Raw genomic sequence first — 22,661 nt, forward strand, 5'->3', positions numbered from 1 at the left:
GTTTGGTGCGGCCGGGCTCAGTCTGAGAGGCTTGTCCTTTATCAAACAATTTTTTTGCCTCTTATTTAGTGGAAATATTGATGTTGATGAGATTTTCTCCAAAATGGCAACCTTTTTCAACCTTTATAGCTCCACTGCTGAAAATGAGGCTCTGGACACAGGATCAATACAACCAGTTTAAAAGCTAAATGAATGGTTATATGCCAGACATGGAAAACTGGGATGACTCCATGCCATGATGTTCAGAATTCAGGTCTCATGGCATCTCAAGGTGTCAACATTGCAGCCAGTGGGCTGAGGGAAACATGGCTTTATTTTGTAGCAATTCAAGAGCTACCCAACTCAAATCGCTTCGCAAGAAAATTAATCTGCACAGAAACTCCAAAGCACACAAAGAAGTGTGTATATATATATATGTATGTGTGTATGTATTTTTGTCATAGTACCCCCAATAATTTAAAACTACTTTCACCCCTGCGTAAATGTAACTATTTACCACCCACCTCAGCTTTTCGATGTGCTTGAGGAGTGTTTAACCTTAAACAACTTATTTCCATTCAAAAATTATTGTGTCATTAGTATTAGAAATACATTAATTGAGATACAGCTTACTTCCAAAAAGTGAAGAGTCCAGAGTCCGTTCATTTCGCGACACAAACTCTCGCGATACTATTTGAATTTCCAGAGCTAGAACGAGATCAGCGAACAACAGAGCGATCTCTTGTAGGAGCTGTTGTCGTTCGAAACGGGGCTGCTGGGTGGGACCGAAGAAAGGGGAAAAGAAGTGCCTCTCTCAGCGTATGAGGAATTCACGGCACAGAAGCTGGGCGAGTCATAAGTCAGGTTCACCTTTCTTAAAACGCATCACGTCTGGTTTTTCCCACGGTCTCCAGAACAAGTGTCACTGGCAACAGACGGTAGGTTCTCTCAACGCGTTTAGCTAATCTTGCTAGCCAGCTGCTAACGCTCGCTGTGTAGAAGTTAGTTAGCTTGTTGGGAGTCTGATGGTCGTTACTGAGGCAAGCTGTGACCTATGAAAAATGTCCATTCTCTGGTGTGTTTTTACCGTGTTTGCCGAAGCCTGTGTGTATTTGTACGTTACATATAGTTAATAATTTCCATCAGCTGTTGTCAAACAGTGAGCTATGTAGCTACCTCAGCAAACATTCTCTTTGCTGAGAAGTTTCAGCGTAAGAGGGATGCAAATCAAAACAGCAACAGTTGATGCCTCGATAATTATTAAAACATCGGATGACTATAAAAACATCAGATGAACATCAGGTAACCTAACACCGACGACATGGAAGGTAGGTCTAAAGTTCTGCTTTAGTGATTTTTATTTATTTGGTTACATATTTAAACCCTTCGAAGAGCCCTAGTGAAAGTCACTATTTCAGGGGGGTTGCGACGTTACCGCACTACGTATGTAAACAAATGAATTTACGTCAAAAGATCTTTATTATGTTATTGCTTTTCCTTCCTACCTTAACTCTTATACAGATCATTTGATCAACTCTTTTTTTAAATAGTTATTTAAATTGAGAAGGTACCGCTTTTGATGTGTTCTACATAAAACCTTCATTTGCTAAGTAAAACCAATCACCTGTTGATACTAAAATAACGGTTTGAATATTAATTATCCCATATCCATCTTTGGAACTTGGGTATGCTTCTCTCAACCACTGCAAACTGCCGGGAACAGATTTGCAAGGTTAAAGGGAAAGTTTTCTAACTTTATAAAACTGCCTTCTGCATCAGTAATTGTGATTTTTATAACATTATTTTGGTATTTGAGAAATGGAAAATGCATGAGGAGTTAGACTATTGAAACTTCTTTTTAAAATGTCCAAATTTTATGATTGGTTGTTGAGGTTGGACGTCAATCTTGAATTAAATATGTACTTAGTGTTTACTGAATTTCCTCTTGTAAATGAATTATTTGTTGTCATGTGATATGGATAAAAAATATACAATGAAATTAAAGTAAAATGTTCTTTTCCTGAGGAAACTGATCTCTGATTGGGTACAGTGAATCACTTGTATTTCTTTTTGCCTAAGAAACTGGCATAAACTCCTTCCAGTAATAATTTCTGACCATCATATTTAATCCCATCAGAGTCACCAACTCCTGTACTGAATGGTGGACAGTTATATTTTCTCTTAATGGCTTAACTAATGTATCTGGGTAATATGCTGTTATCTTCAATTTCAGTAGTAAGATTTTAAATTGATGTTTTTTCTTATTTTTTTTATTTCCTTATCACAAACCTCCCTGGAAATAAACAATTATCTAGTTATTTATGTTGACAGGGTAACAGTTGAGCATTAAAACTTGTCTAGAAAAAGTACAGCCTATCGTCATTGTTTGGATGTTCGAATCCGCTTCCTAAGACCACAGTGGTTTTTAACACCATACACCTAAGCTTAAAGTAAAGGTCATTGGCTCACCATGCTGCAGTCTGTGTGTGTGTCAAGACCTGTGTGTGACCTCCCTTTATTGGTTGATGGTAAACACAGCTGCAAGACCAGAAAGTAGGAGGTCACACCACTGTGTTGATTCTGACACACAAAATATTTTTAATTTGGTTAATTGAAAGTGATCTTATTGCTTAAAGACTCTCAAAGTCATTTTTGATTCAGTGCCACAGATGGACTTTTTTAATCCTTTATTTATACAGAAAAAAAACTCTCGATACTCGCTTTACATTTCATTTACAAGGGAGACCTGTTGCATACATCACAAAAAAGCAATCAACAATTTTAAAATTATTGCTATTTGAGATTTAACTTTTCTTAATGAAGAGTGTATATTTTTCTTTAATTTTCTGCTGTAATACAATAGAAACAGTCCTTATTATCACACAAAGGAGAAATTCAAAAAAAGGGGCTAGGCACACCACTAAATTGTATATCAAGCTTTATTATCTCCTGTAAAAGCTAATTTGGTTTATTTATATAGCTCCAGTTTACAGCGAATGCCATTTAAAGGCATTTAAGCTAATTTCTCGTGTGGTTAAAGAAGGTTTTAGGCATTGTATCGGTCATCCGTCTCTTATTCCATGACATCACCACATGGGGCTTCGCAACAACTCGCAACTAAAGCGACTCTGCAGCTTTCCCAACTATATTTTAGTTTGGACTCAGCTGACTGTGTGCATCTCTCATCAATAGTTCCAAACCAGAGCAAGCTATCCCATCATTTTGCTTTAGATGGTCAATGGCAAAGATGTGAAACTCCAGTCCTTGAGGGCTGGAGTCCTGTGGCTTTTGAATATCTCTCTGCTTCACATAATAAGGTCAGTGGTAGGACGCTGGGGAACTTGGCTATAAGTTGAGGAGGTTATTTAGTCATTTAATTCAGGTGTGTTGGACCAGGGATGCATTGAAATGTTGCAGGACAGCGGCCCTTGAGGACCGGAGGTGGTCTCCCCTGCTCTATGGGGTTGGTATAAGGCTCATGTGTTAATGGGGTAATATTGGGTTGTCAGGCAACCTGCTTATACCACCGTTCTTATGACTGGTGTCATGTTTGTGTTTATATTCTACAGTATGAAGAGCTCATTTACAGAAATGTTTACTCCACATATTTGCTAATACCTGCGTCACTCTGCGATTTTTATGATGATTTTTGTCCCGATTTCCACCTTCCAACAATCTTAAGGATCCCCTGATTATCGGGATGACTCTTAATTTGAGTTTAAGACTATTCCTGCCGTGTGGTGTGATAAGAGTGACCTGGTCCTGGAATGGATGGATGGATGTTATGTGTAGCCAGTCAGAAAGCGAGGTGACGAGGAAAAACATGGTTGGGAATCCAACATATAAAGAAGTCAATCTCCACGATGCACCCAAAATTCCCATGTACGTTGTAGACGTGTTTCTATTGTCTTTTTTCTCTGTTACATATGATCCACAAACTATCAGCAAGTCTTACTCCCAGTCAGCCATGTTTGTTTACTCTGAACTCAAGCTTGGTCTCAAGATTTTCAGTTTTTCCTTATGACACAGGTGTCAAACTCCAGTCCTGGATGGCCACTTCCCTGCAACTTTTTGATGTGCCACACCTGAATAGAATAATTGGGTCATTAGCAAGGCTTTAGAGAACTTATCTACACAAGAAGGAGGTAATTAAACCATTTCATTCCAGTGTTTTGTACCTGTGGCACATCTAAAAACTGCAGGACAGCGGCCCTTGAGGACTGAAGTTTGACACCCTGCCTTATGACATTCAAATTGTGTGAATCAGTTTGCGTGTGGCTTCACCACACTGTATGACCAAACCTGCTATTGCTAAGATTTTTAATTTTTTTAAATCATTGTGTGTGTATATGTGTAGGGTTTATCAATTTTTGAAAATCGACCAACAATTTCTTGCCATGTGAACTGGGCGATTAGTGGAGAACTTTCAGGTTCTAAATGTTTACCGTCTTCTGAAAAGCTTTTCTCAAGATGCTGTCTCATTATTTAAGCATGGGTGGGGTGTCTGTCTGGTGTCATCCTAATCTGTTTACAGCTGTTTCAAATGGATGTTGAATTTACGATTGCACAGCTCACTGCAGGGCAGAATGTTGTCGTTGTGGCCTGGAGTGCTAAGCATGTGCTGAGTTTTTACTTTCCTGTTCTGTAGCCACGCAAGCAATACTGACCACATGTAGGACACCACTTAGTTAAAGTTTCCACACAACCCGACAATTTTTAAGTGGAAAGGATCCCAATTTTGTGGTCCACTTCGAAGCTGAATTTTAAAAAAAGTTTACCATTATTAACTGGTGTTTACTTTACCTGCTGAAATTTAGACTTTAGACATTTCCTGATGTCACGGTTTAGCATCACTGCACACAATCTGAAAAATATGATGCATGGCCAGCAGTTTGCTGAGGCTAATGCTGCTGAACAGCAACAAATGAAACATGATCAATATGAACAAGGAGTGGATTAAACAGAAACAGCCTGTAATGAGAAGCTTTGGATCAAAGATTGAATGTCTAAAATTTCTTTAAAAATCACGTTGACGCTTTTATTTTTTATCACAAAAAAAGGCATTTACTGCTTGCCACAAAAATACAAAATATAATATTACTGCATGTAACGTGTATATTGGGAAGGTCTACATAGACTGCAATAAATGTTAACAAATTGTTTAAATGCCACATGTTAGCATACAATATACTTTATTGATCTCCAAGGGAAAATTGCTTATTTTTTGAGAAGCTACCTCATCCAAAGCATTATTAGTAAATACAAATATGACCATAAGCAATATGAAATGTATTTAAATATATATATATATATATATATATATTTGTATTAATTCTTTCTGTACCTGTTATATTTGATCACATTTGATAACTGAATTTGGATGGTCTTTATTTCTGTGAACGTAGATTCAGCCCATAAGTGAATATGAGTTGAATAGCGTTACATGTTAAATTGGTGTTGAGAGAGTTTGGAACATTTTATTTGAGGTTGTGAATTTGTTTGTAGATTTTGGAATGACTGTCAATGTTAGCCTTAATCTAAAAATATTATTTATATCTTAACAGACAACATCATGTTTGGACCACAGGAACATTAAGGATTTATGATAAACAGGTTTTGTATTTGTAAAATATTTTATTCAGAAATGTCTTTAAAAAAAATCGAATCCTATTAACTTTCATGTTCAATTTGTCAATTTGGTTTATTTTAAGTACTCCCTTAATTATTTTGTGTATTTTGGTCTGAAAAATCCAAGAATCTTTCAGTGTTCAGATCCACCTCAGAAAATTCAGACATGCATGTTTAACTCTGACTGCAACCCAGTCAGTCCCCCCCTCACACACACACACACACACACACATGCGCATGCACAGGTTTTTGTGCTGACTCACCTGTTGACTAATTTTTCCCCTGACTGGAAATTGGGGGTAAAACTGATGTTGGCCAGACTCAACTCAACCAGTAAGACAGTGATGTTGAGATGGAAATGAATTTTATTTGTCTTTCTTAAGTAGCTAAATTAACAAAACTAAAGTTAATAGCAAAGTTCTAGACTAACTCTTTGCACTTTTTCTTTTCTTAAGTTCAACAAAAGAAGTTAGGTTCACCTTAATTTTCAACTGCATTGCATTTGACGTCAGTTTTACAGCTTCACTTATTTCTTTTTTTTATTTCACAGTTTATGAAGGCAATATTGACTTGTAAAAGATTATCAATCTAGTATACACAGAGTTCATTTGAAGCAGAATTGTATAAGATGGGGAAACTTACTGAAAATGAGAAAATGGGTTGCACCTCAGAGCCCTGCATAGACATATTGTCAAATGTTAAAGTGATGCAGCTATATAGTGCGTTATGCAGTAACTTTAAAACTTTTTCATACTTGAATACAGTTGTTGCGATGGATTTTAAGTGGAAAAGTCTCAGCAGCCCTGGGTTGGTCCTGTTCAGAGTATGAGCTCAGTGCGTCGAGGCGTTTTAAGTTCCTCTGTTTTCTTCCAAACATGTGCCAAATGATTGCAATTGAGCAGCTAATGCGACTGCTTCACAGCGTCTTCCTGGAGGCTGAGCTCTCAGCTGAGCAGAAATACCAGGATGCTTACCTCATCGCTGCCCACACCACCTTTAAGAGGAGGGATGGAGAGAGGAGGGGAAGTCTGAGAGCTGAGAGGAGGGGCGGCAGCTGGGGACTATACTGGCTTTGTTGCCGTTGGAAACTTTTCTTTCCCTTGTCGGCCTGCTTCGCCTGCCTTTGTACGTTAACAATGCCTGCACTGTTTTTTTGTTTTGTTTTTGTTTTTTTGCAGCCGTTGTCGTTATTTGTACCGTTTGATCCTTTGTTTCGTGCGGAGGGCAGATTCTCAGCACAATGGTCAGACAAGCTTTTACTTTAAATTTTACTTAAAAAATGTTTTCGGTATTTTTTATTTTTTTTACTTTCTGCAAGTGTTTCAGCCATTTCATTTAATGTTTTAGGTGTGATTTAATGCAACCTATTACTCCAGGCGGTCAGTGTTTCAGCTTCTGTGTGTAATGTTCAAACCCACATCAGTCGGCAGCGCTGCAGCTCACTTGCCAGAACGCTGCTCTGTGTCCGATCGCGGAGCGTTTGGAAGCCTCGCTTGTGGAGCCTCTGTTCCCAGCTTTGCAGAGGCTCAGGAATGTGCAGAAAGGCAACATTACACAGGAGACCCCAGGACAGGAATGCAGCCGGAGTGACTCCACCGCGAGAGTTCACTGGCTCAGCTGTTTACATCCGTTTCTGGGCGCTCTTCGTTCCAAGACCTTAATTAGCAGTTGACTGGCTGTTTGTCTTGCGCATCGGTTTATTTACCTGATTTGACAGTACTTGATTCTTCTTGTCAAAGTTAGTTCATACTTGTGGTTTTCCGGTGTTGCTGGACAGTGATACAAATGAACCGTGTGAATGTCAGTCAGCATGGGTGAGTGTTGCCGTGAAACACTTGGTCCAGTCATTTAAATGAATACTTGAACGTTAGCGCAGTCGTCGTAATAAAAAAAACAAAAAAACCCTCCTCTGAAGTAGAGGATTTCTCAATCGGCTGAATGATCTGGTGTGTGATTCTCATGGTTGGATTAGTGGTGGAAGAGTTGGGTCATGCTACATGAAATCTTAAATCAGCTATTTATCATTATTTAGATTTAGATAAATAGACATTTAGCAAAATACTAGCATTAAAACCTGCTACAAAGAAGAGTACCATGAGCAACACAAGCTGGATTCATCTGCTTTACACACCAACTGCTTGTGTTTTGCAAACATAATTTTAAAGAAGTGTTGCCCTAATAGAAGGTGATGTGTGGGACTTCTTTAGTTTCGACACCTTTTTTCTGTTTTTGAGGCCAGAATTATTTTCAAAGAGCCAACTTTGTGTTTTCTTATTGGCAACAGAAAAGTCTTGTACTCCAGCCTAGCTAACTAGTAGTGTGCATTCGGTGGGGGAGGGGCTTTGTCATAGGCAGGTATATTTTATTGCATAACTTGATGCTTTTCTCAGACCTTTAAGTTGCTGCATCATCAGTTTTCACCACTAAGACATCATTAGCACAAGTCTTGTCGACTCAAACCCATCATCCATACAGCTGCTATGGGATGCTTTGGGGAATAGTTGGTGTTGTCATACCAGTCTCCTGTATAACTTTGTGTCAGTGCTGTGTTTTAATGTTATTGCTTACCACTATGTAATCATCACTTAAAGTAAAAGGCCTACTGTACATCAGGGATGGGATTCTTGTTTGAAACTGCTGTAATTGAGAGAAAGAAGATGGGAGAAGAGAGATTTTGAATAAAAGCACTTGTTTCTGAGAGTGTGTAGTGGTGCTAGTGTGTGTGAAGTTTGCTTGCAGCAGCAGAGTTGCTTTGCTGAGGTCTGCTTTTGATCTTTTCTTATAGCGCAGACTGACAGGTTTGTGGGGGCTCTCTTTACTGCGTTTTCAGCAAAACTTTCTAAAGTGTGCACAGGCACAGTAAGACAGGGAGCACGCTCAGTGCGCGTCTAGCTTGGGTCTGTGGTTCTGCACCCCTCCATTTAAGGGTCTTCAAGTACTATTTCAGCTCACACACTCATACGTTCCGGATAGATGCCAGAACAAGAACTGGACCTCAGCAGCAATACTCCTCTAGAATAATGGACATTCTTCCTCTCTCATTGCCACACCCAGTCCTAGAAACACAAAGCATAACACAGATGTGAAAACGGGGGACTGAAGAAGTTGTTGGTCAGTTCTACTCGAGATCTGTTTTGCTTTTTACGTGTGGTGTGAACCTTTCATTTAGAATTTTTTACATATTGTCCAGATTTGTCAAACCAGCGCTCAAGATGTTGGATGTAGATCTGAGCAGTATGGCCCCGAAGAAGAGGCGGCTCTCTCTGGCTTCTCTCTTCTGAAGACGAGGCCGGGACACTAAATCAGGCTGCCAGCGGTCCAGGGACCTCCAGCACCCCGGGTCAGGGGGCATTTAAAAAAATTTTTTTTTTACACTTTTTGTAATCATCAAAATATACTTTCAAATGAATAAACCAGATTCTAAGAAGGGATTTGTTTCAATAGATTTTTTTATGTGGGCAAAAAATAAGTATTTGATATAACAGAAAAACAGAACTTTATTTCCAATTCCAAAAGTCAAAAGTTTCTTGTAGTTCTTGACCAGCTTTGCACACACTTCAACTGGAATTAGAGCCCACTTGTCCATACAAAACCTCTCCAGATCTTTCAGCTTTTGAAGCTGTCATTAGGCAACACAGTTTCAGCTTCCTCCAAAGAGTTTAAGGTTTAGGTCTGGAGACTGTCTAGGTCAGTGCATGACATTGAAAGGTTTCTTTCAGAGCAACTCCTTAGTTACGCTGGTTGTGTGTTTTGGACCGTTGTCCTCCTGGAAGACCCAGTCACAACCCATCCTCAATGCTCTTACAGAGGGAAAATCTCTCATGAATGCATATTCTCATCCATCCACCTCAATACGATTCAGTCGCCCTGTCCCCTTGGGAGAAAAGCATTCCCGAAGAATGATGATTCCACCTGCATGGGTTGGAATGGTGTGTTCAAACACAATGACTGGGGTTTCAACCAAAACGTTCTATTTTCAGTCTCCTCTGACCTCCTGACCTTGCCCCATGCCTCCCCTGGACCATCCAGATGGTCATTGGCAAACTTCAGGCTTGGACATGGGCTGGCTAGAGCGCTGCAGGATTTTAATTCATGGTGGCGTTGTATGTTACTATGGTAACGACATTCAAGATAGTGGTGCCAGTTCTTTCCTGGTCATTGACCAGGTTCTCCCTTGTAGTTCTGGGCTGATTCTTAAGTCCCTCCCCATTTTTGGGGTAGGAGACCTGGCACCCCACTAGCACAGGCAGCGATAGTGGCGCAAGACCTTCAGGGTAAAATGAATACCAATTTTTTTAAGCATAGAGGAAATAAAAATGTCACAGAAGGTGCAAGGTGTTCGACAGACTTGGCTACAATATAATGCCAAACTATATTCCTTGCAATTAAGAGTTGTACATTGAATGCACTACCAGCTGTTAATACAGACCAAATTTTAACTGCAGCGTCTGTTAAAAATACAAACTTCAACACCTCAACTGCACATATAAAAGTAATTTCATACCTTAGGGGTGGTATTGACTTTCTGCACATAAAATGTATTTGATGGCGTGCTTCCTTTTATTATGGAATGTACAGTTCGTTACCTCAAGTGTTAAACAGTACTTTAAACCGTATAATAGTCCTAATCTCCAAAATAGTTAAGCCTACTCTCTTTTCCTTCTGCTGCTGTTCACTGTTGGTTGCAATGTTCCAAATTCTCAAGTGGCTAGATGACGTGCTCATCAGATTAGCTCAGGAGGAGCTCGACTCGACACAGAGATGCATGCTGAACACATTAAGATAACGCAAGTAATTGCTGTCACACAGGAAATTGAGAAATTGCCTGATTGAGCCTCCAGATACTGAGCCTCGTTTCTCAGAACATCTTGAACAGTTCTGACTAAAACTCAACGTGGCTTCATAGGAAAAGCTTGAGCTCTATCAGAGGTGGGATGTTTGTGTTGCCCAATGTTTCCAGTGTTGCAAAACTAGCTTTGAACGAATTATTTACCCATGCTTTAGTGAGCTTTTGGACTTCTGTTTATCCTTGCAGTCATTCAGCTGCCATTATGGACTGGAGGACAGGATGTGTTGCTATTATTGAGTGTTTTTGATGTTTGTACATTTTTTAACAAACAGGTTATTTGGCAATTAAAAAAAAAGAGGCATAATGGGTTCAGCTTAAGTACTTTTTTTCCCCGCAGATTAAGTTTAGTTGGCTTGTCGCAGTAAAATTTCTACTGAAGTGGTCTGGTGTGGTGCAGCTCACCTCCTCCTGCCTGCCTTTATCAGCGGCTGACGGCCAAGGCCTCGTCACTGTTGATTTTAGTGGCAGATCAAAGCGCTGTCTCTTTGCGTCACTTCTGTCCAAGGTTGTCTACCTCTTGTTTTTTCTTTTGCTTCTACAGTTATGTTCTGATTAGCTGAGCAAACGTGCACTTTGTCAAGTTATGGTGTTGGTCTAGCAAAAAAAAAAAACAAAACAAAAAAAACAACTCTGCTTAGGAAACCCTGAATGAAACCCTCGCTTAAAAGCTCTTCGTCTAGGCAGACTTAATCATCATGAAGCACTAGACCGAGGCGCGAAGGTTGACTGAAAGATAAATGATTAAAATGTTCCCAGGAGAATACAAAAGATGATGGTTTCAATAATCGAAAACACTGAAAGTTAAAGGCAATGCTGTGATGGAATGTGTTTACTGTGACTCAATGAAAATATGTTGGACTGTTTCTCACTTGTTAGATCAGCTAAGAATTGTTTTAAGAATGTTTTTGTCTGAGAAAATAATTTGATATTCAGTATGTCAAAATTCAGGTTTTATGCTACATATACCAGTAGGTGATCAGCTCAATCAGAAACAAAAGATGCATTGTGTAATCCGCACATTTCCACATGTGTATTGAACTGCTGTTCAATGCAGAAAATGCCAATTAGTAACATTTCCCCTTCCATTTGGTGCTCCCTCTAGCGCGGCACCATATGCGTAGCATTTGGGGACATGCACTGCAAACTGCAAGACTGTAAATGTTAGTGTTCAGTATTTTAGACTTGGCACCCCATTCAAAAACATAAATAAAGAAAGAAAGCTATAGTTCATAGCTACTTTTTGTGGCACTCAGGATACTCAGTAAATTACATTTGTTCTCATCCTCTTTACTTCCTTCTGTCCTTGTCCTTGTTGTCTCTCACACCTGTTCTCTCTTCTGTCCACAGCTCCTGTTGCATCTTTTTCTCCCTCGTGACCCCCACCCCTTCGCCAAAATCCGGCTGTTAGATGTGACGTCGAGGTTGATCAGGAGAAGCCACCATGTCCTAAACGCCGACGGGCCCTCTGGAGCCCTGCCCCCCCACCCCATCCCTCCCTCACCTTCCCCATCTCCCATCCACCACCTCACCCCGTCCCCCAGCCCCCTCCCACTCCCCCACCTCTCCACCCACGTGCGAGACAGGCTGCCCAGTGCTGGCTCCCCACCGGCGCGCCTCTCTCCTCTTCCCGGGGAGATGAGCTCACAGAAGCAGCAGCAGCAGCAGCTGGATGCTGGAAACGTCGGGGTCATGGATTCTGACCGCGACCTGCAGTCTGCCACTTCTTCCATCTCCCTGCCGTCAGTGAAGAAGGCCCCGAAGAAGAGGCGGCTCTCTCTGGCTTCTCTCTTCCGAAGACGAGGCTGGGACACTAAATCAGGCCGCCAGCGGTCCAGGGACCTCCAGCACCCCGGGTCAGGGGGCATTGCTGGAGTGGACGGCATCGCCAGCATTGAGAGCATCCACTCTGAAATGTGCAACGACAAGAACTCGGCCTTATTTTCCACGGCGGGGACAGGAGCCGCCTTCGCTGCCGCCGCCTCGTTGTCCTCCGCCTCAGGGCCTTCTTATGCTGCTACCAGCTCCTCAGCTAAGGCTGGGGGAGCAGCAGGGGCGGAGCTACTGGAGTGCCCTCTGTGCCTTCTACGCCTCTCCAGGGAGAGCTTCCCCGACATCATGACGTGCCACCACCGCTCCTGCAGCGACTGCCTGCGCCAATATCTGCGCATCGAGATCTCGGAATCGCGCATCAACATCAGCTGCCCCGAGTGCGCTGAGCGGTTCAACCCGCACGACATCCGCATGATTCTGGGGGACCCAGTGCTGATGGAGAAATATGAGGAGTTCATGCTGAGGAGGTGGCTGGTCGCAGATCCGGACTGCCGCTGGTGTCCCGCGCCAGACTGTGGGTAAGCAGCCGGGGCAGACGCACTTGATACCAAACACTTTATATTAAAATCCATTCTGAGTGAGCCCGTGTTGGTTCTTTACATGTAAACAACCAAACCACATCACACTGTGAGCTTGGCAACAAGATGTTACTACTTTAATATTTCTGATAATTGACTGTTCACTAAACATTTTGAACGTGTTGTTTGCTCCAGGCAGCAAATGTAAACATCTTCATTGTCTGTTTAAAATGAACAAATACTGTTTTTGAGGTCATTCTTTTTTCTCTACCACATTTAGAGCAAGTAAGAATTACTGTATGAGGTCCTCTCAACCATTAATGTTTATTCATGTTATGTGCGTAAACTGACATGTAGCTATATATTTGAACTGTGATCTTTGAGCCAATCCTGTTGCTATGGCGTCTTAACTTTTTTGCACCGGGGCCAAAATGGCCCATTTGAGATTAGCCAGGGGGCTGCATTTTCCTGCAAATAAAACGAAAAACTGTTATTGGGAATTACTAAAACAGGATCAGTTTTTGACCACAACAGCAATATTAATATCAGAGGTGGACCCAATTTTCATATTGGAGCATTCCTGCTTTTACTGAAAAAAAATTGTAAAGTGTGAAATCACTGCAGCTCTTAAAAAGGGTGTTGGATATTTGTTTTAATAAAACAGTCATATGTTTCTTTTATTTTTTGTCTATTCTCAGCATCTATTCTCAGTACGTACGTATTTACCCAAATTTGATGAATGTGCTCCCAAGTCAGTATTTTCTTTTTATTGTGTGTTTTACTCCAAAACAGAAGATTTTTAGGCATTAACTAACATTTCTAATTTAAGAAAAATCAATCACTAAAAGTCTGTCATATTTAAAATTTAACTATTCAGCATCAATCTATATCAGCTCCATTTGCTATAAATTTATACTGCAGGAAAGTGTTCAGATGGGCGTAAATGTCCCCTGGGCCACAGTTTGGACCCCACTGGTGTCCGGTGTCTGTCTGGGCTCACATGAAAGCCCTCTCTGTCTGCGCTCTAGACGGGGATCTCGGTGTAAATTGATCCAGAACAGAGGAAGTCTCCCAGGCCCTCAGTGGCTCTGTGATTAAACATTAGCCCTGAGGTCAGGCCCAACTGCTACACAAACCTCCAGAACGTCATTTAAGCCCTGAAATGTGACTCGCTAGTGTTTAGCATCACTTTATGGGATCGGATTGAGGTCGATGATTAACAGCCCCCCTGAATGGAGTGTCACTCCACAGTCCAGGCTGTTTTAAATCTGACCTTTAAAAACAGTTTCAAATATTTAGTGCGCATTCATACATGAACAGTATAAATTCATTACACCCAGCTTTATTTTTTTCCCATGATGCAAAAAATGTTTTTGTTTTTTTTCCTCAACAGTCCTGATGGATTAGAGAAAACTTCTGTATCGATTGCATTGAGCTGTAGAGTTTGCAGGTCAAAGTGGGGCATATAGACCAGAAGATTTATCACAATATTTTATAGTAGTATTGTGATTACAATAGAAGTGACAATACTATTTATTACTACTTTTTCAGGTAAACGGCATAGCAATCACAGCTCCACAAACACAAATACAACTCTTGAAAAATACTTGCAACCCATTTCTTTTATACATCAGTCATATAAAGAAGTATTGATATTTGTTGATACACCCAATGAAAAAACGGTGGAAAAATAGTCAAGTTAACAATCCTAACACAGACAAGTTTGATGGATTTTAAACATTAATTGAAATTTATTGTGACAATAAATCAAAATCCTCATAAGAAATTTATCATAAGTGATAAATGATGATACAATAATACAATACAATAAATACCCAGCACTATTTGCAGCTGTTCACAAAAAAAAACTTTTTTTGCATTTTTATTTTATTGTGCCAACAATTATGTTTAATGTATAGCAAACGGGGTTCCATAATACTTTTTTCTCCCCGGAGTTGTGACCATCACATATTGAAGCGCTTTATTTATTTATTTTGTTGCCGTTTCCCAGGTATGCAGTGATAGCCTTTGGCTGTGCCAGCTGTCCAAAGATCACGTGCGGCAGGGAGGGCTGCGGCACGGAGTTCTGCTACCACTGCAAGCAGCGATGGCATCCCAACCAGACGTGCGACGCGGCGCGCCAGCAGAGAGCCCAGAGTCTCCGCTTGAGAACCGTGCGCTCGTCCTCCCTCAGCTACAGTCAGGAGAGCGGAGCCGCAGGTGGGCTGCTCCAGAAAGCGCATAACCACGTCCAGTAACTTGGAGAATTATTAAAAAGTTCATTCATTTCACTTGGCAAAACGCATTATATGGATTAAACACACATTTTCTGTCTACAGTAGTGAAAAAAACACCATAGAAGATCAGAATGTTACATGAAGCTAATTAAGATAACTTTTGACTTTGATTTTAATAAGCTCAAATCTTTTTTTTTTTTTTTTTTTAATGATTTAAAAAAAAAATCTTTTTGAATTACATGTTTTTTACATCAATAGGTCATAAATATGACCTGGACTGCAATACATCTGCGGCTTTTTGTGTCTTTTTTGCCATTTTTGTATTTTTTCTGCCACAATGGAAGTTAGTAGAGTAATGTGAAATAAATCAAAGCAAAGCTAAATATCAAATAAAAGGTGAATGTTTTTTTATATTCTATTTTTTTTTTACTGTTTATTGGACTGTTTTAGTTCATGGTTTATCAGACTTTGCATCAGTTGAGTATAAATTTGGAGCTCGGCAGAGACCAGCTGTCCAGGGCTGGTAAAATGAAATGCTTGTCTGCTATATTTATTTCCATTTAGAGCGCCGTCTCTGATGTGTTTTTCTTTTTTTTCTTTCCTGTCCATCATGTTCGGTTTTGTTGCAGCCGACGACATTAAGCCATGTCCTTGCTGCGCTGCTTACATCGTCAAAATGAATGATGGGAGCTGTAACCACATGACCTGTGCCGTCTGTGGCTGTGAGTTCTGCTGGCTCTGCATGAAGGAGATCTCAGACTTGCACTACTTGAGGTAAGAGTCACACGCCAAGTCCCGAACAGTCGGTTTAAACGGTAAGGAGAGGGTGTTTTTTAATCTGGTTAAGTTGCAATCAACGTTGGGTTGAGAATGTTGAATGAAAATGTGGTTTCACTGTAGGAGAAACCAATAAATCAACCTCAATTTGTCTTCATTTTGGGAAATCAGCGATTGCTTGACACTGACATGAGAAACCGATGTTAACTTCCTCCACAAACATCTGAAAGTCGGCCTCTGTCCCTTTTTTCTTTTTATGTATGTGTACAGTTAACAGCAGTCAGCTCAACGTGGCCAACTTGACAACTTTTCTTTCTATATTTAGCAACTTTTCAAACCAAAAAAACAATCTGTAGGAACCAGAAAACTTCAACCGACACGCTCCTGATTACTATTAAAATTCATCTTCTGTTGTGTTGATTCACGTCTTGTATGTCCTTATCTTTTGTCTCTGTATTGAGAGACAATGTTTTATAGTAAAACTTTTATAATGTTTTTATCAGTTTGGTGAAAGTTGACCGTTGTGCTGCTGGTTTCAGTCCGTCAGGCTGTACGTTCTGGGGGAAGAAGCCTTGGAGCAGGAAGAAGAAGATCCTTTGGCAGCTGGGAACACTAGTGGGCGCTCCTGTTGGAATCGCACTGATTGCTGGGATAGCCATCCCTGCCATGATCATCGGCATACCTGTATACGTGGGCAGGAAGGTGAGACAGAAAAACACAGAGGGGAAATCCTTCCTTTTTTCCTGCTTTACTCATGGATAATTTGCAGATGAATCTGTGTGCTTGGTTATATCCAGATATTTTCCACTTAACTGGTCTGAGTATAGTGAACTTTTATTTCTGTTGCAAACTGCTAATTTAGTCTAAGGTCATTCTTGCGTGAGGAGTTATAATTTCTCTTTCCAATAATGTGGCGTTACTAAGAGTCTCCAGAATCCCCCGGCGAAGCCTGCCAAAAGAAGAAACCAGAGCCAAGAGACGTTTCTTTTTTTCTCTAAAGTAAATTAAACGATGTCTAGACTCTAGGGCTGCAACCAGGGATTATCTTAGTAATCGATTATTCTAAATTAATTCTGAAGTTTTTTAGCCTCTCAAACCTCTTCTGTTCAATAGTAGAAATGCATTAAAATATGCAAATGGACAAATTCAGCTCCGTAAAATCATTGTATTGCTTAAAATGCAATAACGGCTTTCTTATAGTGAAAACTTTTTGTCAAAAATAAAAAATAAAAATCCTAACATCAGCGTGTGAAAAGCTCAGCCCTTGAGTTTTGAGTTGCACACATTTACAGACAAAGAAGTTTTTTTTTGTCTTCAATTGGAAATGTTTATATTTTTTGTACAGTTTTGGCCTCATATTGACTCGATATTTTGAGAGTAAATGTCCTTTTTTTTTTTTTTAGTCTGCATACCTCAGTTAGTGATTAATCGATACTGAATTAGTTGAAGATCATTTCAATAAATGGACTATTAGACTTGATGAAGTCTATTGGGGTTTCTCTACACAGCTCTGACCAGCCTTTAAGAAAGTCACTCTTAAGTCATGTCCTGCAGTTCAACTGGCATCCAGTCAGAATGGAAACAGCCTGGCAGTTACAGGGTTAACTCTCCCTCATGTCTGGACTGTTCCTGTCAGATCCATAACCGCTATGAAGGCAAGGATATTTCCAACCATGAGAGGAACCTGGTGATCGCTGGTGGAGTGACTCTGTCTGCCATCGTGTCTCCTGTGGTGGCTGCAGTCACTGTCGGTCAGTCTCTTCCTCTTCCTCTCTCTCTTTCTTCCTCATCTATATCTTCACATCTTTATTGACTTCTTGGCTTGTGGCTAAATATTGCCCTCAGTTTGTTGTTTTGAGCTGGAATCTCTCATGAAAATTCCATTTTCTGAGCGAGATTCAGTCTCTGCTGCTGCCGTATTGTTTTTATTATGAAGGCAGTTGGTTTCTCACATGCTGGCCTCTCTCTGGCCCCTCCGTCAGGCATCGGGGTCCCCATCATGCTGGCCTACGTCTATGGCGTGGTGCCCATCTCTCTCTGCCGCAGTGGAGGCTGCGGCGTGTCAGCCGGGAACGGAAAGGGAGTTCGGATCGAGTTCGATGACGAGAACGACATGAATGTTGGCAGCGGAACGGCCGCCACCGGTAACTTTTACTGTTGCTTCTCAAGCTGACCAATCATGTGCTCTCCTGATGGGCCTGAAATGTTCGACTGGGTCAACTGTAGGGTCAATCAAAACTATGTATTATAAAATAAGCAACATTTTCATTTCAAAATCTGTTTTTGCTGCTAATTATAAATAAATAAGCATATGAGCATATTCGTTGCCCGTTGCTGCAGATGTCACTTTTGCGTCAGGCTTTATGGGCTTACCAGAAAAGTGTAAATACAAAACTTCCAGCTGCAATTAATCACGTGTTAAAAAAAAATAAAAAATGTTCACCATAAAAACTTATTTTGATATTTATCTTTGAATAAATAAATAAAAAATAAAAAAATCAATTAGTGAATCTACACACATACACAAAAAGCTGTTTTGGAACATAAAGTTTAGTTGTTTTAGCTACACGTTTACACAATTTAGTTCTCAGCCCTTTATACTATCCTTCAATAAAACACTTTTATCAAAATACATGAGTATATAGAACATCAATAATTTAAATACATACATACTATAGACATGTCTCCCGACCCCACTAGGGACAAGGGTGCACATAAATTGGATGGATGGATGGATGGATACTATCGACGTGTCAATAAACATATACTGCATCTGTTCTTTCATAGAAAACATAATTTTATTACCATATGCAATGAATCAATATCAAAAGTACAAATTATTGCTAATACATTGAATTATTCCTGTGTCATCTCCTCCATAGATACGACATCGGTAGCTGACACCAGGAACAACCCCAGTATCAGCGAAGGCAGCGTCGGGGGGATGACAGGCAGCCTGAGTGCCAGCGGCAGCCACATGGACCGCCTCGGCGCCGCCAGGGACAACCTGAGCGAGACGGCCTCTACCATGGCTCTGGCCGGAGCCAGCATCACCGGCAGCCTGTCCGGCAGCGCCATGGTCAACTACCTCCACAGGTGCTGCCTGCCGAAAGCGCTCCAGCCAGCGCTCCGTCTTGTAGTTCTGTTTCCGCTTCACCTAAAATGTGTCGCCGTCTCAGGATGGAGGTCCAGGCCGACGTGCAGAAGGAGCGCTGCAGTCTGAGCGGGGAGTCGGCCACCGTCAGCCTGGGCACCATCAGCGACAACGCCAGCACCAAAGCAATGGCCGGCTCCATTCTCAACGCCTACATGCCTCTGGACAGGTGAGCGAGGTTTCACCTCATGTTTCTACTAAAGTATCTGAAGCACATTTGCTGGGCTGCTTTACATGCTGCTGGTTTTCTGTTCAAAATCCTACAATCTAACCGGTGAATGTGTTTTCTTTAAGGATGAAAACACCATAGAGTCATAGTTGAACACACACCGACTGTTACCCTTTTCATCAGGGCTCCTACTGGTGTTTAAGATTCTTGAAAATGCTTCTATTCCAATGAGGTGTTTAAGGTTTGGAAAGTGCTTGAATTCTGAATAAAGTGACTGATGTTCAAACTGATGAGTTTGGTAGTCTAATGCCTGATTAAAGCCTGCATTTGGAAAACATTAATTTTAGAGTTGAAAGTAGATATTTTCATATATCTAATCTAAGACATTTTTTTCTCACTGTCTGAAGTTAAATCAGATAAAACTTTTCTAACTGATTTCTATTCGATAAATACAAAATGTGGTGAGAACTTTTTAAATTTATTTTTTAAAATATTTTTCACACCTAATGGCTCAATTACTTATTGACCTTTGTAACTGAAATAAAGATTGGCAAAAAATTTTTGATCTACGTTTTTTGTGGTATGTTTGTGCTGATTTGTGCAGATAGAATATATATAATTTTTTCATTTCTGAATGTTTTTGTAAATATCTTTAAAATGATAGCAGCACAAACACACGTTTGACATACTTTTTGATTAATTTGAAGGACAACATTTTGTAATACTTTAATTTAAAATGTAGAATACTATCATGAGACATTAATAAATTATATTTTATAATAGAGATTTGAAACTGTATTTTTACATTCATTTATATTGGCTTTATCTCCTAAGAGTGGTGCTGTAAAGGTTGGTAAGTTTACACTGAAAGAGCTTGAATTTTGCTGTGGAAAAAGCTTTGAACCCTGATTCATGTTCTTCCCCTCGTCCCTCCAGAGAGGGAAACAGTATGGAGGTCCAGGTGGACATCGAGTCCAAACCCACCAAGCGACGGCACCACAGCGGCGGCAGCAGCGCTGACGACGGCGGCAGCGGCTGCAGCAATGCCGCCGGCCGCTGCGGCTGGAGCAACCCCACGGCCGGGTGCAGCTCCTCTGAAGGCAGAGGGACGACCGCCAAGTGGGCCAAAGAGGCGTCGGGCTCCTCCTTCAGCGCCGGCGGCAAAAAGAGCAAAGGCAAGCTGCGCAAGAAGGGAGGCGGCGGCACCAAGATCAATGAAACGCGGGAGGACATGGACGCTCAGCTGCTGGAGCAGCGCAGCACCAACTCCTCGGAGTTCGACTCGCCATCTCTGAGCGGCAGCCTGCCCTCGGTGGCCGACTCCCACTGCAGCCACATGTCCGAGTTCAGCTGCTCAGACCTGGAGAGCATGAAGACGTCGTGCAGCCACGGCTCCGGCGGCGGCGACTACCACCTGCGCTTGGCCACCGTCAGCCCCCTCCCCGAGGTGGAGAACGACCGGTTGGAGACGTGTTCTTCCCACTGCTCCCCCCAGTCCCCCACCTCCACATCCACCACCTCCTCCCTGGGAAACGGCACAGACCTGTCGGCGCTCTGCTTCGTCACGGATGAGAACATCAACATCACGTGTGCTGGCGAGCTGGACTGCAACAGTGGAGAGCTCCTGAAGGAGCACAACAACAACATCCACCACCAGCCGCAGGACGCGGCCGAGCAGCAGGCCAGGAACCTCTGCTTACACACTGATATTTAATAAACTCCGTACCTGAAGTGCTGCACTCACTTTATAGACCACCTCCTTTCCTTCTTTAAGCTAACAGCTGCTGCTTTACAGTTTTGGTTATTCTCTAGTAAGAGATGCGTCTTGTTAGGATGGAGGTTTTCCATGGGAAGCAGCTTTTGAGTAAAATTGTTACTAGCAGCCATCTGAAAGTGTTAAAGTTCCTCCTGAGGCTGTTTCTCTATTCATCATGTTTCACATAAAGCTGTTCACTGATTGGCTGCTGCATTGATCTGTAGGTCAGTTCATCTCAAATACAACGTTAAATAGATCTGATTTCCTGAGACAAACTGAGCGAGGGACCAGGCAATACGACTCTTGGTTTGTTTTCTTCCCCCGTAAATGTAAAAGTAACTGTTTTGAATATATATATATACATATATATATCTCCACACTGAACCGTTCCAGCTCTGAAATTGACCTTTACAATTCTAAGATCTACCGAGGGAGATGGTGCTCCACTGCTTTTTGTTCTGTAGCTCGAATCTCTCAAGTGTCTTTTAGTGCCAAGATAACTTTGAAAACTTGGGCAGAATTTAGCTCTGGGAAAGGTTTGAACCGATTTGATAATAATAAAAAAAAAAAGGTCTCTGGAAGACCGAAGCTGTAGATTTTGCTTAACCCTCTCGTAGTTTAAATCGGCGCTCAGAGTGGCAGAGGTCACTGTCAGGTCAACTGGGAAGCCATTGGGGGCGGGGCCCCTAAATGTACATTGAAGGGGGGAAACCAATTTCTGGTGCGCACGAGAATGTTTATTTTTTTCCTTCAAAGTCCATTTACAGGCCCAGTACTTCCCAAAATCACAAAAAAACCTTCGTTAAAGCGTACGTAAGGTCATTGCGACCCCGCCCGGACAGTGAACAGCGGGTCCACTCGACCTGTCTTCGGACTGCGGGAGGGTTAAAGTTAGAATTGTAACATTACCCAGCGGGTCGGTCAGCTGACTCAAATTGTACAAAGAAGTGAATTGTTTACTGTTTGAGCTGATTTCTGCTGGACGATGCTTTGGCCTCTCTGAGAGCTTTTATATTTTAACTCATGGTGCCTTCAGGAAGCTGCTCGTGTTCCTCTCCGTCGTCTTCTGGAGTCCAAACAGGAGCGAGGAGAACATCGTACTGACAGCGGAGTGTGTGTTTGCTAGAGGCGCGCCCGTTCACACTGCAGCGGAGTTTAACTGAAGACTTTTCAACAGCCTACCAAAGACAGCACTCAGGCTCTTGTTAGTTCTTTGACTCTTCAGCTGCCGACAGTAACGAGTGACCTTTTTTTTTTTGTTTGTTTTAAAAACCATGGGGATGAATGAAGACATATGACCCAGGTTCTCTCCCACACACACATACACACTGCTGTTTTTACATGTTCCACTAAAGCTACGCAAATAAGTAAGGCTCCAGGCACCTGCACTGTTTCCTGTTCTGCTGACGCAGAGGTTGATGGGAATGTGAGATTGTCTTGTGATTTGGGTTTGTGTTGCCAAAATTGGTGCTGCTGAGCAGACTTGAAGTCAGTTTGTTCATTTCTTTCTTCTCCCAAACTGTTCTGTGGTCTGCACTGAGGCCGCTGAGCTGGCTCTGGTGAACCTCTACTAGCAGTGTGGTTTTGACCCAGGTCTGTTCTGGTTTGGTTCTGTGGATAAAGCCTCATGGCTGCAGATCTCCCTTCATCAAAGCTAAGATTTTTCTGCTCATTCTTCCTCTTTTTCTTGGTTTTAACCAAAATAATCAAATGTTTTGGTTGTAATTTGCACACCGGTGCCAGATGGAATCGGTCGTTTGTGCA

At 41.5% G+C, this 22,661-nt stretch overlaps 1 protein-coding gene across 1 annotated transcript; it reads left to right on the forward strand.

The window, feature by feature from the left end:
* Positions 1 to 684: 684 nt before the first annotated feature.
* LOC103478832 (E3 ubiquitin-protein ligase RNF19A) lies at positions 685 to 20,889 on the forward strand. The gene is made up of 10 exons (XM_008432902.2): positions 685 to 917; positions 11,804 to 12,804; positions 14,816 to 15,024; positions 15,671 to 15,815; positions 16,358 to 16,520; positions 17,455 to 17,569; positions 17,801 to 17,962; positions 18,701 to 18,914; positions 18,998 to 19,141; positions 20,078 to 20,889. The coding sequence occupies exons 1-10, from the start codon at positions 801 to 803 to the stop codon at positions 20,853 to 20,855; spliced, it is 3,048 nt and encodes a 1,015-aa protein (XP_008431124.1). The 5' UTR covers positions 685 to 800; the 3' UTR covers positions 20,856 to 20,889.
* Positions 20,890 to 22,661: the final 1,772 nt, after the last annotated feature.

Source organism: Poecilia reticulata, linkage group LG16, assembly GCF_000633615.1.
Source record: "Poecilia reticulata strain Guanapo linkage group LG16, Guppy_female_1.0+MT, whole genome shotgun sequence".
Classification (NCBI taxonomy): domain Eukaryota; kingdom Metazoa; phylum Chordata; class Actinopteri; order Cyprinodontiformes; family Poeciliidae; genus Poecilia; species Poecilia reticulata.